At 32.4% G+C, this 27,355-nt stretch overlaps 1 protein-coding gene and 1 pseudogene across 3 annotated transcripts in view; both read right to left on the bottom strand.

Annotated features, from left to right (window-relative positions):
- LOC148628442 (cyclin-G-associated kinase-like) overlaps positions 1 to 27,355 on the bottom strand; it is a 163,967-nt gene that overhangs the window by 17,308 nt on the left and 119,304 nt on the right. For all 3 annotated transcript variants that reach the window (XM_088587597.1, XM_088587607.1, XM_088587616.1), the window contains 5 exons: positions 26,622 to 26,739; positions 18,062 to 18,141; positions 9,373 to 9,569; positions 2,041 to 3,066; positions 1,478 to 1,762 (listed from right to left, as the gene is read on the bottom strand). In XM_088587597.1, coding sequence (XP_088443723.1) covers positions 1,478 to 1,762; positions 2,041 to 3,066; positions 9,373 to 9,569; positions 18,062 to 18,141; positions 26,622 to 26,739 — 1,706 coding nt within the window. The remainder of the gene's footprint in view (positions 1 to 1,477; positions 1,763 to 2,040; positions 3,067 to 9,372; positions 9,570 to 18,061; positions 18,142 to 26,621; positions 26,740 to 27,355) is intronic.
- Positions 6,121 to 7,093, bottom strand: LOC148628444 (uncharacterized; annotated as a pseudogene).

The raw sequence follows: 27,355 nt of genomic DNA, 5'->3' as shown, positions 1-27,355 counted from the left end.
CATGTTTGCAGGTATAAATTTTCGTGGCTGTCAAGGTTGAATAGATAAAGTTTTTCAATAATCTTGGCAGTGTGTGATTCCTCTCTTGATCAGTTACTTTACCATTAATATTTCAATAAATTAATGACAGTTGTTAATACGACATTAACAAATTGACACTCACTTAATTGACCCAGCCGTAGCTTATTGTAGGGATTAACTTTTGACACTTTAATTGCATGTTTACTGATTAACTTTTTATTGACAATTCTCAGCGTGTGTATTTAGCGGTAAATCTTTTATCAATGATAATCTGTAGTGTGTGTTTGACACTTACATTTTGTTGTCCTAAATAGAATGTTTGTATAGTATTGATTTCTATTCTTGGATGCGGCAGGCACTCTATGGCCATTGATACAAATCATTATGTAAACTAAATCATGAATTTAGAATTATAACCCACATGCTTTACCGTCTGGGTTTCATTATAGACTTAGTACATGTATAAATTTATACTTGATTGCATTAAATGATACGACCCTTACACAAAATGATGTTTCTATTCAAAATTGTGGAAACCATGATTATAATGGTCAAAAGACTTGGTAGTGTGAATATATTTTCGCGGGTCCTAATTTTCGCATTCTTGAGGTAACCACGAAAATAGGAAAGAAAAATACGTTTACAGTATTATCTAAAAAAGAATTTGGTAAAATACCCTTTTAAGACACATTTCCTCATACCCTTGAATCAAGGGTCTGTTATATAGATATTTATGGCATTCAAAGAAATAGAGTACTGTGAAGAACTTTAATTTTATTAATTATTAATGGACACCAATTTTGGGGATTAGGGAAGAAATACAAGTTTGTGGATTCTTGAATTCATGGTTTTGAGGTTTTCAGTATACACATCAATGGAAATCTCATTTTAGTTGGGAACTAATTTTCATGGTCTGGTCTACCCATGAAATTCACTAAAATTGGTACCGCAAGAACATTAACACTTCATCAGTAGTTATTATTCGGTCTAGCGTAGCGAATCAATTGTGAAATATCTATACACATATACCCAAATTATTGAATGCACATCATGAAAATGCCTATTTCTGACCCCAAAATTCAAAGAGGCAATATCCCCACAAAATTCAGCAAATCAAACATTCCTGTTAATACACACAACTTCATATCGTGTCCTCACTACCTATAAAAGTTTCTTGAAATAATGTGCAGTAGTTCCAAAGAGTCACACTTCAAAAGTGTGAAAGACAAACAGACAGATTGATGAACTGGACAAAAACAGTACTAATATGACCATTAAATAAAGCACTCCCATTGCCCTGATAATTCTATATGAGTAAATTGAAATTTTTGGGTTTGATATAAAAGGGGATTTCAAAACTTTGAATTCTGATAGGGGATTTCAAAACTATGAAAAAACTATGACTATCCCAGAATATGATACCCAATCAGTGGCTCTGTTTTTGTCTAAAACATACCAAATGGTTTCCTGACCCCTCTATCTGCCCTGTTTCCAATAACACTGGAAACTGTAGGTTTTTTGGGGTTACCAGCTGGAGATAAATTTACATTGTAGTTGGGTTTCTGTTGAGGTGCTTGTTTTTTAAACATCTGTGGAGAACCTTGAGGGGTATTTATGTTTTGTTGCATTCCAGGCTGTGCTTGGTATGGTTTTGGTGAACCTTGAGGGGAATTATTCGGTTGCCATCCTGTTGACCCGGCAGCTATAAAAGGTTGTTTGGTTCCTCCAGTGCCAAGGTTACCTACAATTAATAAAGCATAAAGGTAAAAGCAACCATGGTAAAGTGAAATCAGAAATTCAAAAGTCTACTGACAACAATTCCAAAACAATGAACACAACAACAGGAAAGTTATTGTATCTTGGCAATTACTCATAATCAAGTGTACTTCTGCAGACTAATCCTCTATTGGTTTAGATTAAATCAGTGAACAATGTGACAGCAAGATTTTATTAAATTTTGTAAGGATATGCAATTTTTTTTTAAAGATATGAACATCTAACACCTTCATAACCATTTACCTAAGTCTGCAAAAGGATCCAATTTTGCTGATTGCTGAGATTGTTTAGCAGGTCTTGCCTGAGATGCTGATAAAATGTTTTGCTGTGAACTGAATCCACCTGATAAAGATGGACCTGCAGTGTTCATACCACCAAGGTTGGATGCAGAATGACTCTGTCTCAAGTTATGTGGATGCTGGTCACCAGGCATATTGAAAGTTTTCAAATTGACTACATTTGCACTATTCCAATTTCCAAGTAAATCTGGCGCACCATTGTTGGAATTTCTACTTTCCATCATTTTAATGAATTCATCTTCATCTTTGTTTTTTGAACAATTTGTATTAGATGTACTTGTTTCGAATGGGTCAAAAGTTCCAGAGGATGTATCATTCTGTTGTGGAGTTGATGGAAAATCTTTGAATGGATCATATGTCTGTTGATAACTACTAGGACTGGCTTCTGTTCCTACAAACCTACTAGGTTGACCTATATTAAGAACATCTTTATATTTACCACTAAAAAAATCTTGCTTACCAGTACTTGTGGTTGCATCACCACTTTCAGAAAAATCCAATAACTTATTGTCTGATTTTGTTCCTGAAAACAAATCATCATTTTGCTCTTGAGATTGTTTTTCAGTTGAAAATAACTCTTCAGTGGGTTTCTGTGTATTATGAACCATAAAAAGCAGATCGACATCAGGAGATGGCTGTGGTGCTTCACTATTCCCATTCCTCATACCTTTTACTTGTTCATTTGTCAAAGAGAAAAAGTCATCTTCGTTGTCACTCCCACTTAACAAACCTGACTCCAATTCTAGGTCAGGAAAATTCTTAATTTCTTGTTTGCTCTGACCTATAGCTTCATCCTGCCAACTTAAACTATCAAAGAAGCTCTTTTTTGTGTGGGTTGGCATTTCTCTTCTCTTACTTTCTGCTTTTGATTCCTGTAAATATGGCATTGATATATGAGCTGGGCTACTGCTTTCGCTATTTGGTTGACTCAGTGTTTTATGTAACCTAGATTTTACTCTTTCTGAAATACCTGAAATGACACAAATGAGAAAACATTAGAAGTGAATTAGTGACTGCCAAAAAGTCCTATCAGCAAATGAGCAGTCCGTGTTTTACATCAGGAAACCCCAGAAGACATTCAGATGAAAATGTCAAAAATGGAGATGCACAATGGCATTATGTGATAAAGAATGTGTGAAAGTTTCATGGTATTTCATTGAGTGTATTCATATGAGTTTGCAGATTGGAAAATGGTCCCCTCTTTGTTGACAAATGACCAGGAAATCTCACAAGTGTTCTGACTCAGAGCCAATCAGTCAACAATCTATCTCCTATTGTGTCAGACCCATTTATACTACTTAATGACAATATGTATATATGTTTAACTGTATTTTATGAAAATGATCTGTAAAATCCTGACTGTTTCCTGATTTAAACAAGGTACAAGAGATTCTTGTGCCTAGTTTAAATAATTTTGACTGCAAATGCTCTAAACATTCAAATGTGTTACATTCCTATTTTAGTGTGATTTGTGTGTTTATGGTGTATCCATCTGCACCATGAAAACTGATTTATTCAACGAATCATAGTTTTCCTTTCCTCGTTTGTCTACCCCTGACTTGACTTTTTATGAGCAACTCGGCAGGTGTTTCTAGAAAAGCAGAGGACACTTCCACTACCGGTGCACCTGGTCCATGCTCCCAGTTTTTAGTGGAGTCCGAGTTGCTCATTTACTTTTGTTACTTTGTATGTATGATTTTAGTTACTTTATGTTCTTTGTTGTGTATGTCTGTTTTCTGGTCTTTGTCCCTGGATTACATTCTTTTGATTACCGCTATAACCTTTGTTCCCTTGATTACTCTTTCACATGAGCATTGTGTGCATTTATCATGTTGGGTCTTAAAATCCTGTGAAATTTGAACATAATCTATTAATTTCTGAGTAGCTGTGTCCACAAAGTCATGTATGACTGAGGTACAGACACACACACATGATACCAGTATTTCCATGTTGCTATATGACCCTAGCCCCCACTACTGTTTAAAGTGCTGTGAAAAAAAATTTTGAACGGCAAAATGAAAAACTGAAATATTCTGAAGTGCAAAAATGAAATATCTTTCAAATTATATAACAGTGGAAAAATATTATTCAATCCCATGGCCAGTAGTCTTCTCTTCATGACAGATTATTCTCCTTATTCTCCTCTTATTGTGATGTCATGAATATTTATTATATTTATACCTCTAAGCAACAAGCTTAAACCAACTATTTTTGCCTAAGTCCTTTTCTAAAACAAGATGCTACCAGGGGCCTGAATCGCTTGCCTGGTTAAATTTTTGCCTTTCAAGGGCAATAACTCTAACAAGAAGTTTTCCGACAATTTTGACTCCATGAAGGCTTTGGTAGGACTTATCATGAGGATCATTTCATCAATTGAAAGTTTCATTCTATTTATTACAGTTTTCAAGATATTGACTGAAAACTGCAAAAAATTTAATTTTTAACCTTTCAAGGGCAATAACTCTTATATGGAGTCATCTGACAACTTTGATCCCTGAAGACTTTTGTAGGCCTTATAATAAGGATATTTCAGCAATTGAATGATATTGGCCAAACCTAATGGTTTTGGAGATATATGCAAAAAACTGCTGTACGACCCTATGTTTTATTTTTAGTAATAAAAATAATAATAATAAAATCTTTATTTCAAGAGGGTTACACAGTTAGTTTACAAGGTAACCTTCCCTAAGGCCCTCACACACAAAAACTATATCTACTAAAAATTAAAAATAAACAACACAACACAAAAGCAAAAGCTGATTTGACAATACCAAATCACTTTAAGACAATGCAGTATAGAACATTAAAAAACAGTGAAAGCAGCAACAATTTTCTCTTTTAAGATACTCTATTCAAAAGTGTTAAGGTACTTCTTTAGATTGATTTTGAATGAGTTGCCAGTGGCTTGATTACGTAAATGTTTAGGTAACTTATTCCACAAGACAGACCCAGAATATATGAATGAATGTCTGAAAAGTTCAGTTTTAATTTTTGGGACTATCAAATTTCCTTGTTCAAAATATTAGAGCATATATGATCAACATATTTCCAGCTTCGAGTATCATCAATTTTTACACCAAGTAGTTTTTCACATAATGAAAATTTTAAAGCTTTATTATTGACTATTGACTTGGTATATCAACATTTGACAGTTTTTGTCTTGTTCCAATAATCATACACTTTGTTTTATTAGGATTGATAAACATACAGTTATTTCTACATCAGTTTTCAACTTTTCTTAGATCATCTTGCACATCCTGTTGTAATAAATTAATATTTTTCCCAGATTTGTGTATGGTTGTATCATCAGCATACATATCAACATTAGTATTATGCATGTCAAGAGGAAGATCATTAATAAATATAACAAATAAAAGTGGACCAAGTATGGAACCCTGAGGAATGCCAAAGCTAATAGATTTTTTTTTTACGAGAAAGTGTTTAAAATATTTACTTGCTGCTTTCTATCCTTTAAGTAGGACTTAAAGAATTGCACAATACTGTCACTTACACCATAGATCATTAGTTTTTTACAAAGTATATCATGATCAACAACATCAAAAGCCTTTTTAAAGTTTAAAAATATAGTCAGATTTATGTTTCCATTATTCAACTTGAATAGCCATTTATCCACAATATTCACAAGAGCAGTTTGGCAGGAGTGTTTAGGTCTAAATTCAGACTGAGCTGGATGTCAAAATTCCCACTGAGATAAATATTCATATAAGTGGCTAGATATATGTCATTCAATTATTTTTGACAATGAAGGAAGTATTGAAATAGGTCTGTAATTTGATACTAAATCTTTCTGACCACTCTTGTAAACAGGAGTTACTTTTGCAATCCTTAGTGAATGTGGAAATATGCCTGAATCAATCATACGATTATATATATGACAGACTTGGTGCAATAATATGAGACGTTAATTGCAGCACCTTAGGCCTAATATTATCATATCCAGATGACTTAGTCATATCTAACTTTAATTGTGCTTCATAAATTTCACTACATTTTACTGGAGATATCATAAACTGTTATGATCATAGTTTCTAACCTTTTCCTTAACATAGTTATGTAGTTTATGAAAATCATGATTTGGCACAATCATCTGGTTTCTTAAATTTTTAATACAAGAAGTGAAGTAATCATTGAAAACATTAGTTGCTTGCTCTTTGTCTACTACTTTTTTTCCACTTTCAAGTTTCAGTTCCTTTGGTGTAGATTTGACTTTAGGATTTAAACTATGAACACACTTCCATAAGCTTCTGGAGTCTTTACTATCCTTTACAAGATTTACATAGTAATTTTGTTTTGCACCATTTATCAGAAGTGTGGTTTTATTTCGCCAAAATCTATATTCTGACCACATACCAAGAGATTTGAATTAGTCCCTTTGCTTTCTTGAATTTAAAATTTCATTATTATACCAATCTGGTTCTTTCTCCCTTTCAACTCTCTTTGTTACAATTGGGGCATGTTTATTTAGAACAGAATTTAACATACGATAAAATAAATCAAGACACATAGAAGGATCACTTCCTTGCTCAATAAGGTAAAAAGGTGTATTCATCATATCTGAAAGAAAAGACTCCTTATCAAAAAACTTAAAATTTCTGCATGTTATAGTTGAATGGGTCTTTTTTATTTCATGTCCTTTTTCTTTTCTAACTAAGCTCATGGGGTAATGATCACTGATAGCAGAATTGCAAACAAAAGAATCTAGGACCATGTTTAGATTTTTTACATAAATATGATCAATTAAAGTTCTTGTATTTTCTGTTACTCTGGTTGGCTTAGTTATCAACTGATGAAGATGAAACATATTAATGAAATCTAACCATTTTGGTGTAGGTTTAGACGGATGTAAAAAGTTCATATTAATTAACCCATAATAATAACATCAGAATGTATATTCATAGCTATACTCATTTCTTTTTCAAAATTATCTATCCAATCAGTTAATGACTTTGGTGGTTGGTACACATAACACAAGAAAAAGGATCTTTTACAGAAAGGTTTGATCTCTAACCACAAAGTCCCAATGCCTTCTATTTGTAAATCATGCCTTCTAGAAAATTTCAAATTATCATGAAGATACACTAAAATACCACCACCATCATGTAATTTCATCCTATCTTTTCTCTCGAAGATTAAAAGCTGGAATAATTAGTTCTATATCTAGAGTATTTGGATTTAGAAAAGTTTCACAAAGCCCAATTATATGTGACTGATTCTTTTGAAATAATAAAGTGTTCTTAATTTCATCCAACTTGTTTTCCAGTCTATTAACATTATGTGAAATATTATAAGAAATTTTCAATCCTTTTGTTTTTCCAAAACCATATGGACTTTCATTTTATATCTTATATACATCAGTTGTCATTACTACCTGTACATTCAGTATAGAAAAAAAGATATCATTGTTAAAGTAAACAAAATACATATGCAACATTATATTAAATGATGGAAGAACCTCAGGAGGTGATATGGTACCATTTGTTACAGGCAATTCATTTACACTATTAAACTTAATCTGATCTGTAATTAACATGTCATTCATTCTATTAGTGTCTAAAGAATCTTGACATGCAGACAAATTCCTTCCTGTAGTGGATGACAAACATAACTAATTTATAGATTTATCCTTACTTTTATCATCAATAAAATATTTAACACTCCTTTGCAGAAAACCATCTAACAATTTAGGACATGTGCAAGTAGTATTGTTACAACCTTGACACAATGAGAATAATGTAAAATAGTTATTGTTTTTTTGTCAAATTTTCTATGGCTATTTCTTCTTTGCCAGATTCTTAGTGGTAAAAACTACAAAATTTCCCTTTGTGGCCAAAATAATTACAAGAATAACAGACAACTTTGTGACTGTGCTTGTAAGATCTACTATTATGGTTTGGTTCTCCATATTTAGTACAAAAGTTCCCATTCTTCAAATCAAAACCTAGGATATTGACATAATTGTTTACTGATTGTAGGAAAACAGATGTTCCCTTTCTAGAAATGTGTAACCCATCTTGGAACAGATAATGCAAAACTCTACCATTTTTGTCATGAAAGTAATCGTAATGGTCAATGAATTGTATGTTCAGGTCACTACACATCTCTTATAACAATTAATTCAATGGGTCAACATTAACCTTTTTTCTCAGAGTAATGCTTAGTAACAGCAGCCATGTTTTTAACCGATCAAAAATCCAAACAGTCATTTGTTAAGAACACCCTAAAAATTAAAAATACCAACTTTCATTGAATTCTGTATAGTAGTTTTAAGAAGAATATGGCCTTCGGCAAGGTGAGCTAAAAAGTCCGGAAAACTGTTATTTTTGTGAAATTTGTTAAATTCAAGGCCTGTAATTTTAATAAAAATGATTGGAGCAGAACCACCTACAGCCTTGTCCTGTAACTTATCATGGTGAATTGAAATACTAAAATTCATGTCAATATCTTCAAGCATTTAGAGAAAAAGTCCAGAAAACTGTTATTTCTGCGAATTTTGCTAAGTTCAAGGCCTGTAATTTTAATAAAAATCGTTAGAGCAGAACCAACTACAGCCTTGTCCTGTAACTTATCATGGTGAATTTAAATTCTAAAAATCATGTCAATATCTTCAAGTGTTTAGAAAAAAAGTCTGGAAAACGTTTTTTTCTGTGAATTTTGCTAAGTTCAAGGCCCGTAATTTTGGTATAAATCATTGGAGCAGAACCTACAGCCTTGTCCTGTAACTTATCATGGTGAATTTAAATACTAAATATCATATCAATATGTCAAGTTTTCTGAGGGTCCGGTTTGGAGAAGCTTCACTGTATGTTTGGAGCTAGCTTTCAGTAAGTGCAAGCATTCTTCAATTGGATATCTCATTTTGTCTATACATTGTATATTGAGGTATTCCATGAAGAATTGGTCCAGGATATGTTGTTGAGTGAATTTTATGATGTGTTTATTTGTTGTTTCAGTTCACTTTGGACTGTACATTGCAACATGCGCCTGTCCACAGTCAGATGTTGTTATCTGACTTTTTAGTTTGAAGAAGCGTCATCATTCTGCAACTGTGGATTTTATTACTTATTTTGTCAGGGTCCTTCAGAGCTTACTTAAATTGGTGATCTAAGTAAGCATTTACAGCTGGTAATTTGATGTGTTTCACCATATCTGTTCCTTTTTCTATGTGTTTGGTATTGTTTTAATTTCATGTTAGGTAAAGGTGAGTAAATTCACTTAACCATTACCTTGCTTTTGTTTAAAGTAACTGTCTACTTACCAAAATCATTCAATATTTGATGCAGTTCATCTTTTGATGAAAACAAGATTCTTGGATTTAATTTTGATGTGTCAAACTTCTCCCATGGATACATGCTATCAGTTCTAGGCCGTTCATTAGATGACACAATCAAATCTAATGATACAGAGAACAAATCTGGATATTTTTCAGGGTTATCTAACTGATCAAGGTCAAATCTATAATATAAAATGAAAAAAAAAAACACTATAAACAATAAACACATTCATGCTCAAGAAATGCAGCATGCTTCAACAAAAAGAAAATACTTTTTGGGCTCAGTAAGGGTTATATATTGGGTTTTGTTTTGAACAGTAATGCTTCATTCTCAAACAAAGACTTAATTTTGAAAACAGTGAATTACATGTCAATCGGTCTATCCTTGTGTATGTCAATTAGTGGTTCTCCATGACCTGTCATGGTTTGTATGTGCTAAGATATACATGTAAAATATGTATATTGTTTACAATATAGGTATATCCATATAATTTAGATCTGTATTACAAATGACCATAAAATGTGTAAGACTCCCATATCCTAACATTGTTTTTGTCTCTTTTTGATTTTTATAGGGTGATATTGACATTTTGTATACTACATTTTTACAGTATCATAAGCCATTTGTTTATATATCTATTACATGTATGTTACTGTACACATCTGCAGTTACATTTTTAAGAATGAGCTAAAAATATTGAATTTTTCAAGATAAATTCAATTTCTAGAAGTTATGTACACAATAAACAACATTTATTTAACCCTTAAAGACAAAAATAATTCTGCCATGTGTGTTCTATGATGAAAAATTACAGCTAATTCATTGAATATACATCATAATTTTACACAGTAAAATAGCATTGTGATATACCAAATATTAACCATTTATACTGAAATGGACTCTTAAAATCCATTTTCACATGTTATTTCAGATCAGTTAATTCACAGTTGTCTTCAGCACCTTATAATTATCATCTCAAGATTTGTTAGCAACACCAATAAACTGGAGGGATGAAAAAGATTATGATGATGGCATGAGTGACCTAAGGACTCTTTCATTTAAACCAGAGAGGAAACCAGGCTTTCAACTCAGATTCCTTAGAAGGTTAATAAAATTATACAGTGAACTGTAACATGTATGTAATACTGAATTGTGTAAGTCACATATATGCATTCATACAGCGTATTAACAGTTTTGAATACACTGTATTAGCTCTAGCTGAAAGTCCCTTCTCTGTAGGCTACAATAAAACTAAAATCCACAAGTCAAAAGCACATTTTATCAAAACCAAGGATTAAACATAACTAGTTTGTCAACTGTTTGTTAAACAATAGAAAGGTCTTTCCCTTAAAACTATCTTTTGTAATATACATGTAAAGACATTCGGTTTAATTTATAACATGCTACCTTCTACAAAAGTTTTTTTTCCTGAACTTGGTAACCTAGTCAAATGCAGTTGTCGATGTTTCCATCATGATTTTTGTTATGTAAACTTGACGACCTTTTATTTGATATACAACCCTACTTTCTGTGAACTTAAGCATTTTTTACTAATTAACCCCAACTGTTTTTTTTTCTCCATATAACAAAATTGATATTTGTAATGTACACGTTATGACCTTTAATTTGATATGCGACAACTTTACTATTTAAAAAACCCATGTTTTGCACTTGTTGACCTCATCTAACTCATTTATTTCGGAACAAAATATCGATAATTCCGATGTACTCCTTTAAAACCTTTCATTAGAACTTTAATTTTTTGCACTTTATGACCCTACCATTTGGGCATATATGACTTATCGAGGTTGAAACTCTGATTTTTGAAATGTGCTCATTTAGACCTTCAAAATGATATACCACATGATCCCTTCAACGAATATAAAAATATGATGCAATATCAAATCCATAAATAGGTATTGATGAAATATACAAAACCATTGTAAAATATGAAAATTTTAAGTTTTTGTAGTATCGTTGGTTTTTATATTGGTCCTTGGTATTGTGTCAAACAGTTATACTTGAGTAGATCTTTTACTCCGTGGAATGATCATTTGTGTGCCTGTTGTGCATTTTAATATATATACCCCCGCTTTCAAAAGCTAAAATTACTAGACAAGATATCTCAAATCTGAAAACTGTATGATAATCTACAGATCATATGCAACAAAATTACAAAACAATTTGGGAAATTGCAGAGCTCATTTTGAGCCCAATGATTATTAAAAAATATGGTGCAATAATAAACTCCAGAACTGGAATTCGTGGAGACATGAAATTACCACCATATATCTTAGAATTACTTGACATTGAAAAAATTAACAAGGTCAAGTTCATATGATTATTTCAAGGTCACAAACTGGATTCTGCAAAACATTTAAATTGTCATAACTTTTGAACAGACGGTCTGACTGATGCAAATTTGGCCTCAAAATGTAGGGCTTATCGAGAGGGTCATTTCATACACCATATATATGCACTTTTCTCTTATCATTTTCCTAATATCAAGGCATGTAGTTTGCAGTGAGAAGGCTTTTTAACGCTCTATGACCTTTGACCTTGGATGCAATGAAGGTGACACATGGACCAAATATCATTAATGAAGGTCCCATTTCTCTACAACTTCCGGTTTTTGAAATATGAATTTTTTAAATTTTAGTATATTTCAAGGGATATAACTCCCATATGGTTTGATAACAAAATACATTTTTATATTTAATCATTTGGTATAGATCTTCTGCTTTTGTTTATGGAACTGTTTTCAGATTGATTCTATCTATTATGATTTTCAAGATATGAGCAATTAAAAGAAATTGTTTGAAGGGGACATAACTTTTGAAGATGATAATGAAATCCTTAGCAGGTACATTTTCTAACAGAACATGATGACCATGGATCTGGAACAGTGAAAAAATGCCAGTCATTGACCGACTAATTTTGCAAATGAGCGATGACAATTTTCCAATATAGGACATAAAAAAATTGTCAACCCTTATAAATTACAGTCTGTGTGGTTTTATTAGTGTATAAACATCCAGTCTACCAGTCTCCTAATTGTTTATTGGAAATTAATTGACAGGTGTGTGTCAATTTTAGCCAATGTGCAGCCACCTGTGACTGTGATTTACCTGAAACTGATTAGTTGATTGCATAGTAATGGTAGAGATTCATCATACTTTGTAAGAAATAATTCCAAATCATCTTCCAAATATACAGAGGAAGATGTTTACAAAATGCTGGAATTTTTAATCGACAACATTTGTCCAGTGTGGTGGACATGTTTTTCAACAAACGGTCGGCATTCCAATGGGAACAAATAGTGCTCCTTTACTTGCTGACCTATTCCTTCACACTTATGAGACTGACTTTATAGCTGATCCGATCAGAAAGAAAGAATAACGTTTGGCTAGATCCTTCAATCTCAGTTTCTGCTATATAGATGACGTATCATCTTTAAACAATCCTAATTTCAGGGATTTGATACATCGCATCTACCCAAAAGAACTTGAGATAAAGGATTCTACAGACACTGTGAAGTAAGCTTCATATCTTGACCTACACTTAGAAATTGATGGTTAAGGAAAACTATTGACCAAACTTTACAACAAACGTGATGACTTTTCATTCAGAATTGTCAACTTTCCTTTCATCTGTGGCAACATTCCTTCGGCACCTGTGTATGGAGTGTTCATATCACAACTTATATACATTATGCTAGAGCTTGTCGAAACTACCCAGACTTTTGTATCGCGCTAGAACTCTAACAAATAGGCCTCTGGAACAGAATTATGTTGCTACAAGATTGAAGTCATCACTACAGAAGTTTTATGGTCGTTATCCATCTGCATCATGAAAACTGATTTATTCAACGGGTCATAGTTTTCCTTTCCTCGTCTGTCTACCCCAGACGTGACTTTTTATGAGCGACTCGGCAGTTGTTTCTAGAAAAGCAGAGGACGCTTACCCTACCGGTGCACCTGGTCCATGCTCCCAGTTTTTAGTGGAATCCGAGTTGCTTGTTTGTATGATTTTAGTTACTTTATGTTCTTTGTTGTGTATGTCTGTTTTCCATGTTGGAACGTCCACGTGTGGTCAAAACCAAACTCGTTCACTCGCTCTGATATTTTGTAAAAGACAGATTATGTGATGAAATAACAAACTTTCCAATATTTATATTAAAAATAACTACATGCAATGTTTATTTTCGATCTGAGCATGTAAAAAGACTTGACAAAAACGTCAGCTGAAGTTTGATAAAATGTCCGGCATGGGCTGTCAAAATTTCCGGACCCTTGATGATGACATCTACAGGTTCATTAAGTATAATCATGATATCATGAAAAATTAGTTTGGGGGACCATGTTGATCATGTTGATAAAACGCTAATAAACAGGAGATAACTCTACAACGGATGATGAAATTCTTCACAGGGTCATCCTGTAAAAGTCCTAAATGAGCTCTATCAATGGTCCAAATTTTGTAATATCATGAAAGGTGACGAAACAGGGCTGTGTCAAAGTAAATGTTGGAAGGTAAAGAAACAAGCACTCTGTGACCTTTGACCTTGGATGCAAATTAAAGGTCACATGGACCAAAGATCATTGGTGAAGGTCCCATGTCTCTACAACTTGCGGTTCTCGAAATATTTTGTAAAAATTTAGTATATTTCAAGGGATATAACTTCTGTATTGTTTTATAACAAAAACATGCGCAAGTTTATTAATTAGGTCTTCTGCTTGTGTATATGAAACTGTTTTCATATTGATCCTATCTATAATGGTTTTCAAGATATGAGCGATTGAAATAAAATGTTTAAAAGGAACATAACTCTTAAAGATGATAATGAAAGGGTCATTTCCTAATTGATCATGATGATATCTACATGTTCACCAAATATGGTCATGATATCCTGAAAAGTGAGTTTGGGAGACCATGTTGAAAAAAAAAAAAAAAAAAAAAAAAAAGCCAATAAAAGGGCGATAACTTGTACAATACATTATGGAATTCTTCACAGGGTCATCGTAAAAAAAGTCCTGTCGTTGGTCCAAATTTGGTAATGATATCTTGAAAGATGAGTAGGGGAGACCATGTCAAAGAAAATTTTGCAAATGACAAAAAAAAAAAAAAAAAGAAAAAAAGAAAAAAAAACATTAGAAAACAATAAGGTCTTTCTCATGTAGGGAGACCTTAATTAAATCATTTCAATTTGACATTAATTGATTTTTTAAATTCAGTTTTGAAATAAGACCTTATAAGACAGGATTTTTGACATGCTTTTTTTACTACATATGTAATAGTCTGCAATATTGTTTTTAATATGAATATGTTATGTATTGTGTAATAAAATATTATTTGACTTGTATGAATGTGTATTATGTTTTACTATTTGACTTGGACCGATTTACAGACAAACTTTAGGGAACTGGTGATTGTATTGCAATCTAGTTGGAATCTTCTATATTCTTTTTCATGCTTGATTAGTTCACACATCTGTCTCGTCATCTATTGGTTGGTAATTGTTGCAGGTTAATTCCTTTTTCATTTGAACACTCTTACCTAAGTATCTGATCAGATAATAGTGATTAATGATTTATTCAATAGAAAATTTGAGTGGACCGCAAAAAGTAAAAGTATAAATCTTTAAATCGATCACATACTGTGGTCATAAATTGTTTAAAACTATAAATACAACAAGTAGTTTTTGATACTTTAGGTACAATACAGTAGTACTGGGGACTATTACTATCCCTTTGACCATTTACAAATGTGCCTCTTGCACGATAAGGACAATGTTAAACCCCCTGCTGCGATAAATAAACCACCCTGTTATGATTTTAACCCCCCTCCTGCAATAAATTAACCCCCCTGTTATGACATTTTAGCCCCATGCTATGATATTTTAACCCCATGCTACGATATTTTAACCCCCCCCCCTTTGCGGCATTTTAACCCCCACTGTTTATGTTATGACATTATAACCTCCCTACTGCGATATTTTAACCCCCTGTTATGATAAATTGATGTGATATTTTAACCCACTCCTGCAATAAATGAACACCCCTCCTTCGATAAATTAACCCTCCTGTTATGATATTTTAACCCCCTCATGCGATAAATTAACCCCCCTGTTGTGATATTTTAATCCCCTACTGCGATATTTTAACCCCCTCCTGTGATAAATTACCCCCCCCCCCCACCCCGCTGCAAGATTTTAACCCAATTCCACTGCTGTTATATATTAATCCCCCTTCTGAGATAAATTAACCACACCATGTTGCGAGGTAAAAATATCATAAGGGGGTTATGTTAAAATAACCATCAATATTTCATATGATATTTAAACCCCAGGGTCAATATTTCACAGGGATCGAAATATCGTATGACACTGTCATAGTAATGTCCAAAAAAAATCCTAATGGAATTGAAGGAATGGCTAATCAACTTGAATACCACAAACAAGAAGAATGTTTTAAGAAGATACTTCTTGTAACTTTTCCATGGAACCTTAGCAATAAGAAATGGTCTTCAGTATCATCTATTTCAACCTATAATTGGTACAAAACTTCTTAAACTGTGATTACATATCCCATTTTTTTCCTATTTTTTACATTTTACCCAAAGGTTACGTGTTAATAAACAAAAAATTATGATAGATCCCATATTGTTAAGTATCTTGAATTAAGATAACATTTATAAAAACAAATGATTTAGCCTATCAAAGCATTTAAAATTGCAATACGGAAAGCTTTGCAAAAGTGTTAAAATTTACTAAATGCTAAAGGGTTAAAATTACCAGTATTAAAACTTCACTGTAGCTAGTTTACATGCTTATGTTTATCACTTCCAAAGCTTAGTTTTATCTGTAACTGTCATGAAAGCAAGAATGTTATAAAGATAAGAACAAGAGGCTCCTATATTGCTCATCTAGGTATTGGGAGTCACAAAACATGCAAAAGTAAGGTCAGAAAATAGAGTACTGACATAGGAACAGTTTTAAGGTTGTAATGTACTTTAGATGAAGATTTTGGAACTCAAAGAAACAAGGCAACTATTAGATTCATTTAAAATAAAGTCAATTTTGATTTGATTTGATTCCTTCACATTTTTACCATTTAGACATAAGTGTATCTGTTACATGGACACCAACCCAAAATAAGGAGTGATTTGCACTTTTTGGATTTAAAAAGATTTAAAATGATTTAAAATGTTTGTATAAGAGAAAAATGCAAACAATACACTAGATATGATTATTATTTATTTACATAGCTCATGTAAAATAAAGGCAGGATTATTAGCTAGATGGCCAGTAAAATCATCTCATTTACTCCCACTTCTTGTTGTTTATAATTATTAATTTGAGACAACATTGGAATCAGTGTAAGGATAAAAGTATTAGCCCAAACAGTGCTTATTTGAACATTTTCTTATTTGGAAAATCATTGATCTTAGCTCATATTGTATTCCTTAAAATTAGATAAATTCTGAATTTTGTCTGTCTTGTTTTCACAGACTCAAGCCATATGACAGCTGTAGGTAACATAAATAATTTGTTAGATATTATGTATAAATCAGTATCATAGTCTTAAAATAAAAGCTGTACAAGCTGAACTTGGAGGAAAGTCAAAGCTATAGATTGGTAGATGCAACAACCAGATCTTATGAATCAGTGTTTGAGGAATTTTCAAAATTTCAGGTTTCCACAGGAGAACTCAAAATGAAGATTTATTTTCCCACACTGAAATTTGTTTTCCAAACTTAATAAATCCTTTCAAAAATTAAACTTTTCTTTGTGCCAAATGAAAAGTTGAGCATAATAAAGAACTTTCCAACACAAAAACTGCACTTGCTCCAGGTGACGGGAAAGTGGAATCCTAGAACATTGCTGGATGGAAGGAAAGATAGGTGAATGGACAGACAGATGAATACTATACCTTGTCCCATTGTGTTACTTCACAGTGGAAATCAACAAGAGATATATACTAGCTTTTTAAATTCAATGGAATGTAGCAGATTTTGAGATAGTAAAATCCAAACTTGTGTGTGTATATATATGGGAAACAACAAAATTACCAAACACCAATCCAAATAACAATCAAGTAAGTTCCAAAATAAAACTGGCAAAATAGATATAACACCACTGGAGCAGCTGGTACTGCAATGGTCCTAACTTTGTACAGGCATTTCAAATGAAATGGTGGGTTAAATCTAGGCTTTACAGCCAACTAAACCTCCCTCTTTCAATGCGGAATATACCAGTGGTATTTAAGTAGCATTTGCATGCCATTGTGCCATAATCGGTAAATCAGTGGTCACATCAGCACAAGCCACGGAACAATTGACAAAAAACAATCATTACTTGTTATTTTAGAAGAAAATGACTATTTTTCAACTAAGGACAGTTACCTAAAACAGAATTTGGTAAGAGATCTTTTGCGATGAATTTTCTTATACCCCCTAATTCAGGAGTCTGTTACACAGATATTTATGGTGTTCAAGGAAATCAGAGTAGTTAGTACTTACTCCAGCGTAGTGAATCAGTTGTGAAATATGAACACCAAATGCAGGAGATGAAGGGATATTGCTTCACAGGTAAGGAAAATTTATGATATTAAAATTAAAGTCGTCTCTTACAAGAGAATTAAATGTCCTATTTTGAAGTCTGAGAATACTCACTGAGTAAATTTGAGAATAGTTGTCCCTGGTTTGATCATTCCAGTATGGAATTGTAACTGGAACATTTTCATTGATGTTATCTGGAATAAGAAAATTCAAGTTAGGCTTTGAAAGTCATTCTAGAGCAGTTCAGTCATTAACTGCTCTGCATATACAGTGCAAAAATTAGTTGTTTTTTTTTCACTTTCTTACTATAATGCTTATCAAAGGAAAATTTAACTGAAGCAATCACACTCTTATCACTAGGACACTAGATCTCAGTGTGACACTATTGGATTTTGAACAACAAGAAATCTGCAAGCAACTGCTCACCAGTGATACACCTGATTTTTCAATATTTAGTATACCCATATAAAACTTTGTATAAAATATCAACAGTGATTTGCAGAAGCTGAGAATTTAATGGAAAAACAATTATGTTCTGGAATGACAAAAAATGTTCAATAAACATCAAATTCAAAGGGGACAAAACAGAAGTGAAAGTAAAAATGTTTATTTATTACTCCATTTGCCACAAACACCCTAGATTTTTTTATATATTTATATTTCAGACAATTTGAAAATCAAATACTGCTGGTGGTTCAAAGGTGCCTGCGTGTATTCACAGGCCCTGTGCTACAAACCATATACTTTTTCTGGAGTTATATGGTTAAATCTACATAATGCTTGTTTTTGGCCACTTTGTGGCTTTTAATTCCAAAATGGTTGGCCCATAACAGACGAGGCTACCACCTCCAACAGTGCCATACCATCATATTCCATGCACATGACAAACAATGTCCATTATATTTAAGTTAAATAATTTAAAAGATCCCACCTAGCATCATTCATGTCATATTCTTCATCAATAAAAAATAGTTTTATCTGTAATTTTTTGCATGAAATATTGACCTTAAAACAGGAAATATCTTTTTTTTGTCTTTCAAGGTCAATAACTCAGTTATCATACAACTGTGACCTAATGCAGACTTTTTTAGGGCATACCACAGAAGTTATTTCATCAAAAGAATTTTTTTCAATCTATTGTAGTCGATGGGCTAGGAGGGTCCACCGTACATCACTCCCCCCCCCCCTCATCAACTTCATTGTGATTTTTAGGTACCTTTATATCTCCCATTACCGAATCAATTTGACACCAAAGATATTCACTGATTCTTTTGCAATATAAGCCTATATTTGTACCCCACTGGATCAAAAAGCCAAGATTTTTGTGACTCAATTGTTTGAGTGTCTAAATCTTCCTAGGACAGCATGTGTGAAAAAAAATGAACAGAGTTAGGTATCATCAAGTAGCCAAATATCTCAGTTTTACAATGGTACCAAGAAAATTGTTGTAACACTTAGGATTTTGGGGTAAAATGAAAAAAATGTACCCCTATACCACCTAAAAATCGCTTAAATTGACATATTTTTCCATGTCAAAAGCCCTAGAGTATTTATGCTTCAGTAAACAAGAGGCTCCCAGGAGCCTGAATCACTCACCTGGTTCAATTTTGTTTTTCAAGGGCTATAAATTTAACATGAAGTTGTACAACAATTTTGACTCAAGAAAACTATGGTAGGACTTATCATAAGGATCATTTCAGCAACTGAAGGTTTCTTTCTATCTATCATAGTTTTCAAGATATTGCCTGAAAAATGTAAAAAAACAAAAACAAAAAAACAAAAAAAAAAACTTATTTTTCTCCTTTCAAGGGCAATAACTTTTATAAGGAGTTGTCTGACACTTTTATGCTTGAAGGCTTTTGTAATACTGAAATAAGGATCATTTCAGCTATTGCAAAAATTTGGCTATACCACAAGGTTTTGGAGATAAACGTGAAAAACACAAAGTCAGACCCCTATGTTCTATTTATAGTAATGGTGGCCAATGTTCTTACACGGATCAAAAATCCTCACATCAGTTTTATGTAGAATTACCAAAGAAACATTAATATCAAGTTTGATTTCAATTGGTCAAGTGGTGTCAGAGGAGAAGATTTCTAAAAGAAATAACATTCAAAATAGCAAAAAACATTGAAAAAGGGCAATAACTCCAACATGGCTTAACAGATTATAATGAAAATTTGACCACAGATAGATCTCATCATGTTGAACACTTTCACCCCATGTCAGAATTTGGCTAAACCTAATGGTTTTGGAGATATATGCGAAAAACTACTGTCTGACCCCTATGTTCTATTTTTAGTAATGGTGGCCATGTTTGTTGACTGATCACAAATCCCCACATCAGTTCTATGCAGGATACCCCAAGGAACATTCATACTAAGTTATTATTATTATTACTATTACAAGGTTTTTTTATAGCGCATTATATATTTACAACAAAATACTCTAAGCGCTTTACAACATACATTAAAAATACATATAAACCCAGAAACTAGAAAACTTCATTTACAGTAAAATAAAATTGTGAACAATAAAGGAAACAAAAAATAATTAGAAAAAAAATATTAAGTTGCAATTTAAAATCAGATCCAAGATAAGATTTAAAATTATCATATCAGTCATCCAAATAAAATATTAAAAGTATTTTCACGAACTTAAAATGGTGTTTTATGGAAGGTTAAAAATTATCTGTTATCAAACTTAAAAATAATAAAACAAACAGAAATTTAAAAATTTATGAAAAGCCAAACAAAAAAAAAAAAAAAACAAAAAAAAACATGTAGCGATGAAAAAATGTATAGTAAAAATACTGAAATATTGAGCAATGCATAAAATGCAATAAAACATACTGTAAAAATGCATAGCAATATAAATAGACAGTAAAAGTCACTTAAAAATTCTCAATATTAAAAGACAACTAATAACAATATGAGACTCAATAATTGAACGACAGTTAAAAATCTTGATATGCAAATCTAAAAAGGTGTGTCTTTAGACTTCTTTTAAAACAACAGAGCGATCGTTCATTCTTGAGAGCACCAGGTAGGTTATTCCACAGACTAGCAGCTGCTTTATTGAAGCGTCTCTCGCAATAAGTTTTGGTGCAGATGTGTGGTTCAGTGAGTAGTGAACAATTTTCTGATCATAGTGACCGTGTAGGCTGATAACATGGAATAAGTCACATAGATATGATGGAGCATTGCCACAAAGACATTTAAAAACGTACATTAAAATTTTATACTGGCAACGGTAACGCACAGGTAACCAATGGAGAGAAACGAGTCGGAGAGATACAACTATGTTTCTTAGTTTTTGTTATCACACGGGTTGCTATGTTCTGGACTTGTAATTTGTTTGTAATGTTAGTAGGCAGTTCATATAGCATAGCATTTCCATAACCCAATCTCGCAGTTACTAGCGAGTTTATTAAGGTTTTACAAGCATCGGTTGTAATGTAAGATCGTATTCGTCAGATGTTTCGGATATGGAAAAAACATGCTTTAGCCCTTCCACTGATCTGTTTCTCCATACTGAGTGTCTTTTCAAAAAATAACACAAAGATTTCGAGCAATGGAGACATCACAGACAACTGTTCTGTCAAACAACAGATTACAATCGGAAAAGTCTTTAATCCGGTGTTTTCGTGTGAAAACGATCAATTCGGTCTTACCTTGGTTCAATCCAAGGAGATTTGAACGCATTCAGTTGCTAATGTCTGCTAGGCATGCTTCAATGCAACTTGAAATGTCACCCCAGTTGTCTAATGGTTCAATGACAATATATACCTGGGTATCACCTGCATAACAGTGATATTCCATGCAGTTCTGTCTTGTATTGACATATTCTGTCCAATCTGTTTAGAAAATAGGCAATAAAACATCGATCCCTGAGACACACAGTATTTGAGATGCATTCCGTCTGAATAAACTGAGCCAATTGAGATTTTCTGAGTTTGGTTTGTTAAATATGATTTAATCCATGTTAAAGAAGACCCACATATTCCATAGGAATATTCTAAACATTCAAATAGTATTTGGTGGTCAATTATGTCAAACGCAGCTGAGAGATCCAGCATAACTAAAACCACATACGAGTTAATGTCCAGTGCAGATGTAATGTCATGGTGAACTCGTAAAAGAGCTGTCTCTGTAGAATGCCCAGTATGGTAAGCTGATTGCAAGTTGTCATGGAGTGAATTGGACTGCAGGTAACTTTCAAGATGTATTGACAATATCTGTTATAAAATGGACAATGCTATCCAAACGTGATTTTAGAAGATACGTTGGCATTGGATCTAGCTCGCATGATTTTGGTTTGGTCTTCTGAATGATCTTACGAATTTCATCAATAGAAGCCGAATGAAAAGTTGTGAGTGAAAATTAGACCACAGATAGATCTCATCATGCTGAACACTTTTAGAATTTGGCTCAACCTAACAATTTTGGAGATATATGCGAAAAACTACTGTCTGACCCCTATGTTCTATTTTTAGTAATAGTGGCCATGTTTTTCGACGGATCAAAAATCTCAACATCAGTGTTCTGCAGGACACCACAAGGAACATTCATACCAAGTTTAGTTCCAGTTGGTGTCAGAGAAGATGATTTTTGAAAGAAATAACATTGAAAATAACAAAAAACATCAAAAAAGGGCAATAACTCCAACATGGCTTAACATACTAAAATGAAAATTTGACCACAGATAGATCTCATCATGCTGGACAATTTTACCCCATGTCAGAATTTGGCTCAACCTAACGGTTGTGAAAATATAACTGTCTGGTCCCTATGTTCTATTTTTGGTAATGGCGACCATGTTTTTTGACGGACCAAATATCTCCACATTAGTTCTATACCCCAAGGAACATTTGTAACAAGTTTTGTTTAGATTTTTCCTTAAAAAGTCACATAAATTTGACTCTTCAAGTTATTGCTCAATTAAATCATATCAAATTTTGTGTCATTTGATAGATAATTCAATTTTCTACATAAATAAACCACAAAAAATAAATTTTCAAGCATGAATTTTTAAAAAATGTTAAAAATATTCCCCTTACCCTTGTAAAACTGGTCTCAGTATCAAACAGAATTCACATTCACAGCATACTGACAACATAGAACTCATATTTTAGGCATTTATAATTAAGATAATGATGTGCCCAACATATCTGATCAATTCAGGCACTTAGATTTTCCTTTTGGGGTTAAAATTACAATAAAATTGAAAAAATGGGAATATTCAGAATTTCTCCTGTATCACCCGTTATTGTCATTTATTCAGAATACCGTAGTTTAAACAAGCTTTTTTGTGATACAGTCCATTAACACAGGATCTAAGCTTCCAAATAAGCCCAGGAAATAAATATTTGAACTTTTTCAAAATTGCCATCCCTACCCATGATAAAAATACCTCAACTTGAACTAAAATGTTAATTTTTGGCATATAAATGGTATACAACAGACATGTTGGGTACTATTGTTTTAATTATCGATGTATCAAACATATATTCTCATTTCAGGCACATATTTTCAGTTTTAATTTGACAATAAAGAGCTTTCAATAAAAAGGGGAATTTTCAGAATTTCATATTTTCTTCCATTTCACCTGTAATTGGCAACTTTTTTCAAATACTATACTTCAAACAAGCTTTTTTATATTCAAATACAACTATATAAAGTCTAAGCTTTCTAATGAGCCAGAGTAACAAATATTTGAACTTTTCCAAGTCCAATTAGGTGAAAACTTCCACCTATTGAAAATAATGCTAAAAATTAACATTTTGGTTTATGTTCAGGTATTCTTTTCATGGGTGGGGGTGGTAATTTTTCAGGGATTTTTAGGTGGTGTAGGGGTACATTTCCTTCATGTTACCCCAAAATCCTTAATGTTACCACAACTTTCTTGGTTTCATTGTAAAGCTGAGACATTGGGCTACATGATGACACTTACATATGTCAGTTAACTTTGTTTTGTAGAAAGAAGAAGTTCAAAGAATCAAAAAATGTAAAAAAAGGGATTTTTGCCTCAACAAGGTATACAAGTAGCTGAAAAATACAAAAATGCTTCAGCTTATATTTTGGCAACAAAAAGATTCTAAATGGGAGGTATAAGGGTACCTGAAAATCATATTTTGGTTGATAAGTGGTGTGTGTGTGTGTGTGAATGGGGGGGGGTTATTTCAGCCCACATACTAATATTATGGTTTTACATTTATAAGCTAAGGCCATTTATTTTTAATTTGTTTACAGATCTGCTGACCCATATTTGTGGATGTGAGAAAAAAAATACAATTGAGAATTTTAGTTTTTTATTTCTGACAACCCTCTAGAACTTCTGCTTTAAAACTTTCAAATTAAGAGTTCTAATCTCATTTCTTTGATTAGAAAAGCCACAAATCTGTTAAAAGTGAAAGTTGCTGTCTAAATAGTATGCCAGGTAATTAATTCCTGAAGGGCAATCAGCTGATTATGGTTATAGATGATGATTGATAATTAGAAAATTGATCCCAATTGGACCTACCACTATTTTATGGACAGTCAATCATTTGTTAATGATAAATTTTTACAGCCCAATTAATATGGCAAATACTCTCAATTGATCAGTTTTAAATTTCTAAACCATGTCTGTTAACAAATTATAAAATTACACATATTTTCTTATTTAAAACCTTAATTATCTCCCTTCATATTACATTTTCTGTATTTTCAACCCTACAATATTGCTGCCAAAAATTTTGTTTGCATTAGTTACAGGAAATACTACTTTAAAGTTTTGATGATTTTGGAAATTTGGTAGCAGCAATCTTGAATATTTGTTACATTCCTGAATCAATATACCTTTTAAAAATATAGCATTTTAAATCGAGAGCAAAAACAGTGTTGTTTCAGAGATAATTAACAGGAAATTCTGAGAATTTTGTTGACGTTTTTATTTCATTGAAACAAATACAAAAAATTCAAGCATCCAATGAAATGTTTTTTTCTCTAACAATGACAATTGATATTCGAAAATAATTGAAACAACAGTTGACCATTACATTAATACTTGATTTATTTGTCCAGACAACAAATTATCTGCAGCTGATGACAGCACAATACATATACTGATTTTGTCATGATTTTTTACTTTACTGTTGTGGTAGTTAATACTATCAAATGCTTCTTTCTCTTGAGTGCAATTACTCTTTGAATGTTTATGTGGCAAAACTAAACACTTATTTAAATTACAGTCATGGTGAAATTCATCAGGTATTTTAAGCCACTGGTCAGGTAAAACACAAGTAATTTCCGGACCAGATGTTTGCCATTGGTCTGGAATTAGACATGCCCCAAAAAGTCATTTCCGGTTTAAGGAAGAATGGTGAGATAATTCATTTTTCTGAAATTTGCATCAAAAGTAGACATTAAAGTAAAGAACCTTTGTAAGCACGCACACATACCCCACGCTTCCACATGATGGATACTCAAGTAAATTTGTTTGTAAGAGAAAAACATGTAGAAGGACCCTGATAAAAAAGGAATAAGAGTGTTTTTTAGGCTTTAGACATTTTTCTTCTAACTAAATTCTGTTACTCAGAATGGTTAGTTTCAAACTCCAGACTGTGATTTCTTTTTAAGTTTTAGTTAATCCAAATTAAATATCATCATAGCGGTATGAAACTTACACTTGACCTGTAACTTATCATGGTGAACTTATATACCAAAAATCATGTCATAATCTGTAAGCATTTAGAAAAAAAAAGTCCAAAAAACTGTTATTTCTGTGAAGCTAAGTTTAAGGCTGTTAATTTTGGTAAAAATCATTGGAGTGGAACCAACTACGAACTTATCATATTGAATTTCTGTACCAAAAATTATGTTAATATCTGCAAGAATTTAGAGAGAAGTCTGGAAAACTATTTTTCTGTTAATTTTGCTAAGTTCAAGGCCCGTAATTTTGGTAAAAATCATTAGAGTGGAATGAAATGTATACTTGACCTGTAACATATCATGGTGAACTTATACACCAAAAATCATGTCAATATCTGAAAGTTTTTAGAAAAAAAGTCCGGGAAACTGTTATTTTTGTGAATTTTGCCAAGTTCAAGGCCCATAATTTTGGTAAAAATCATCAGAGCGGAACGAAAGTTAAACTTGACCTATGACTTATAATGGTAAACTTATATACCAAAAAACCATGTCAATATCTGCAAGCGTTTAGAAAAAAGTCCGGAAAACTGATGATAGACTGACAGACGGGTCAAAAACATTATATCCTTCGCAACTTCGTTGTGTGGGGTATAATTATTGAACATTTTATCAATGTACTTTAATCATCAATCTGCTATTATTTTCTAAATAATAAGCAAAAACTTCCAAAAAAAAAGGTTAAATAAGCAAAAAAAGTGATGACAAAAGAGAAAATGACAAAAAAGACAGAAATGGCCAAATTTCATTCAGGAATTTGATGTCCCAAAGTCATGAAATCTGATCTCATGATATGGAACCTGTACTTGAGGCTGGATACTAAATATAAAAATACTACGATTAGTAGTTGTTAAGTCAAGAGTTATAAAAATAATTTTGCAACCTGATCAAGGCCCACCTGACCAACATTCACCATACAATAACCTGATTTAAGTCTGTGAAATTCGGCCAAAAATACATGGGTCTAACATTAATCTTTCTCTTACCTTGCCTTGAACTTTTCCCCCAAATGTTGATCTTGCATGATAGGCTATTACAGTAACATCACCAACAACAGATATATCTAACGGAATCACAACCGTTCCTTCATCATGAACAAAGCCTCTGTAACATAAAATTTAAAAATTGAATATAGATAATTCTCTACAAGTTATAAATACTACTGCATTTTATCAGACTTCAGCAGATGAAATTAGATGTTAGTATCCGTCTTTTACATGTTCAGATTGAGAATAAACTTTACAAAAAAAAAAACATTTATGTAGTCATTAAAAGATAAATATTGGAATTTGTGTCATTTAATCCACATACTATGTCTGTTACAAAATATCTGAACCTGTCAAAAATTAAACGACATTGGTTTCGATCACACGTAGATATACTAACAAGTAAAAACATTGTATCTGTGACTTTTTTGTCACATCAGAAAACAGTTGAGAAGTTCCAAGAGATGAACACTTGGTAAATAGAAGAAAATCATGATGTATTGTTCAATTGGTGTGTTGACTACTGTATTACAGGGATTCAACTGACAATTTAATAATTACAAACTCTGACTGATCGTAATACTGAACAGACAGTTTCAGCACCACATCACAGCATGTGCCTTGTTACCAATGAAAGATCGGCAAGATATGATGGAGTTTGTAGAATTTTTGTAAATCTGTTTCTTAATTTTATAAATCAAGTAATAATTGCATTTATTTTATAGTAAAAAATA

Source organism: Perna viridis, chromosome 1 (assembly GCF_037379345.1).
Source record: "Perna viridis isolate PV_CMFRI_1.1 ecotype Kerala chromosome 1, ASM3737934v1, whole genome shotgun sequence".
Lineage (NCBI taxonomy): Eukaryota > Metazoa > Mollusca > Bivalvia > Mytilida > Mytilidae > Perna > Perna viridis.
The sequence above is the reverse complement of the archived record's forward strand: the minus strand, read 5'-3'. Positions and strand labels throughout refer to the sequence as shown.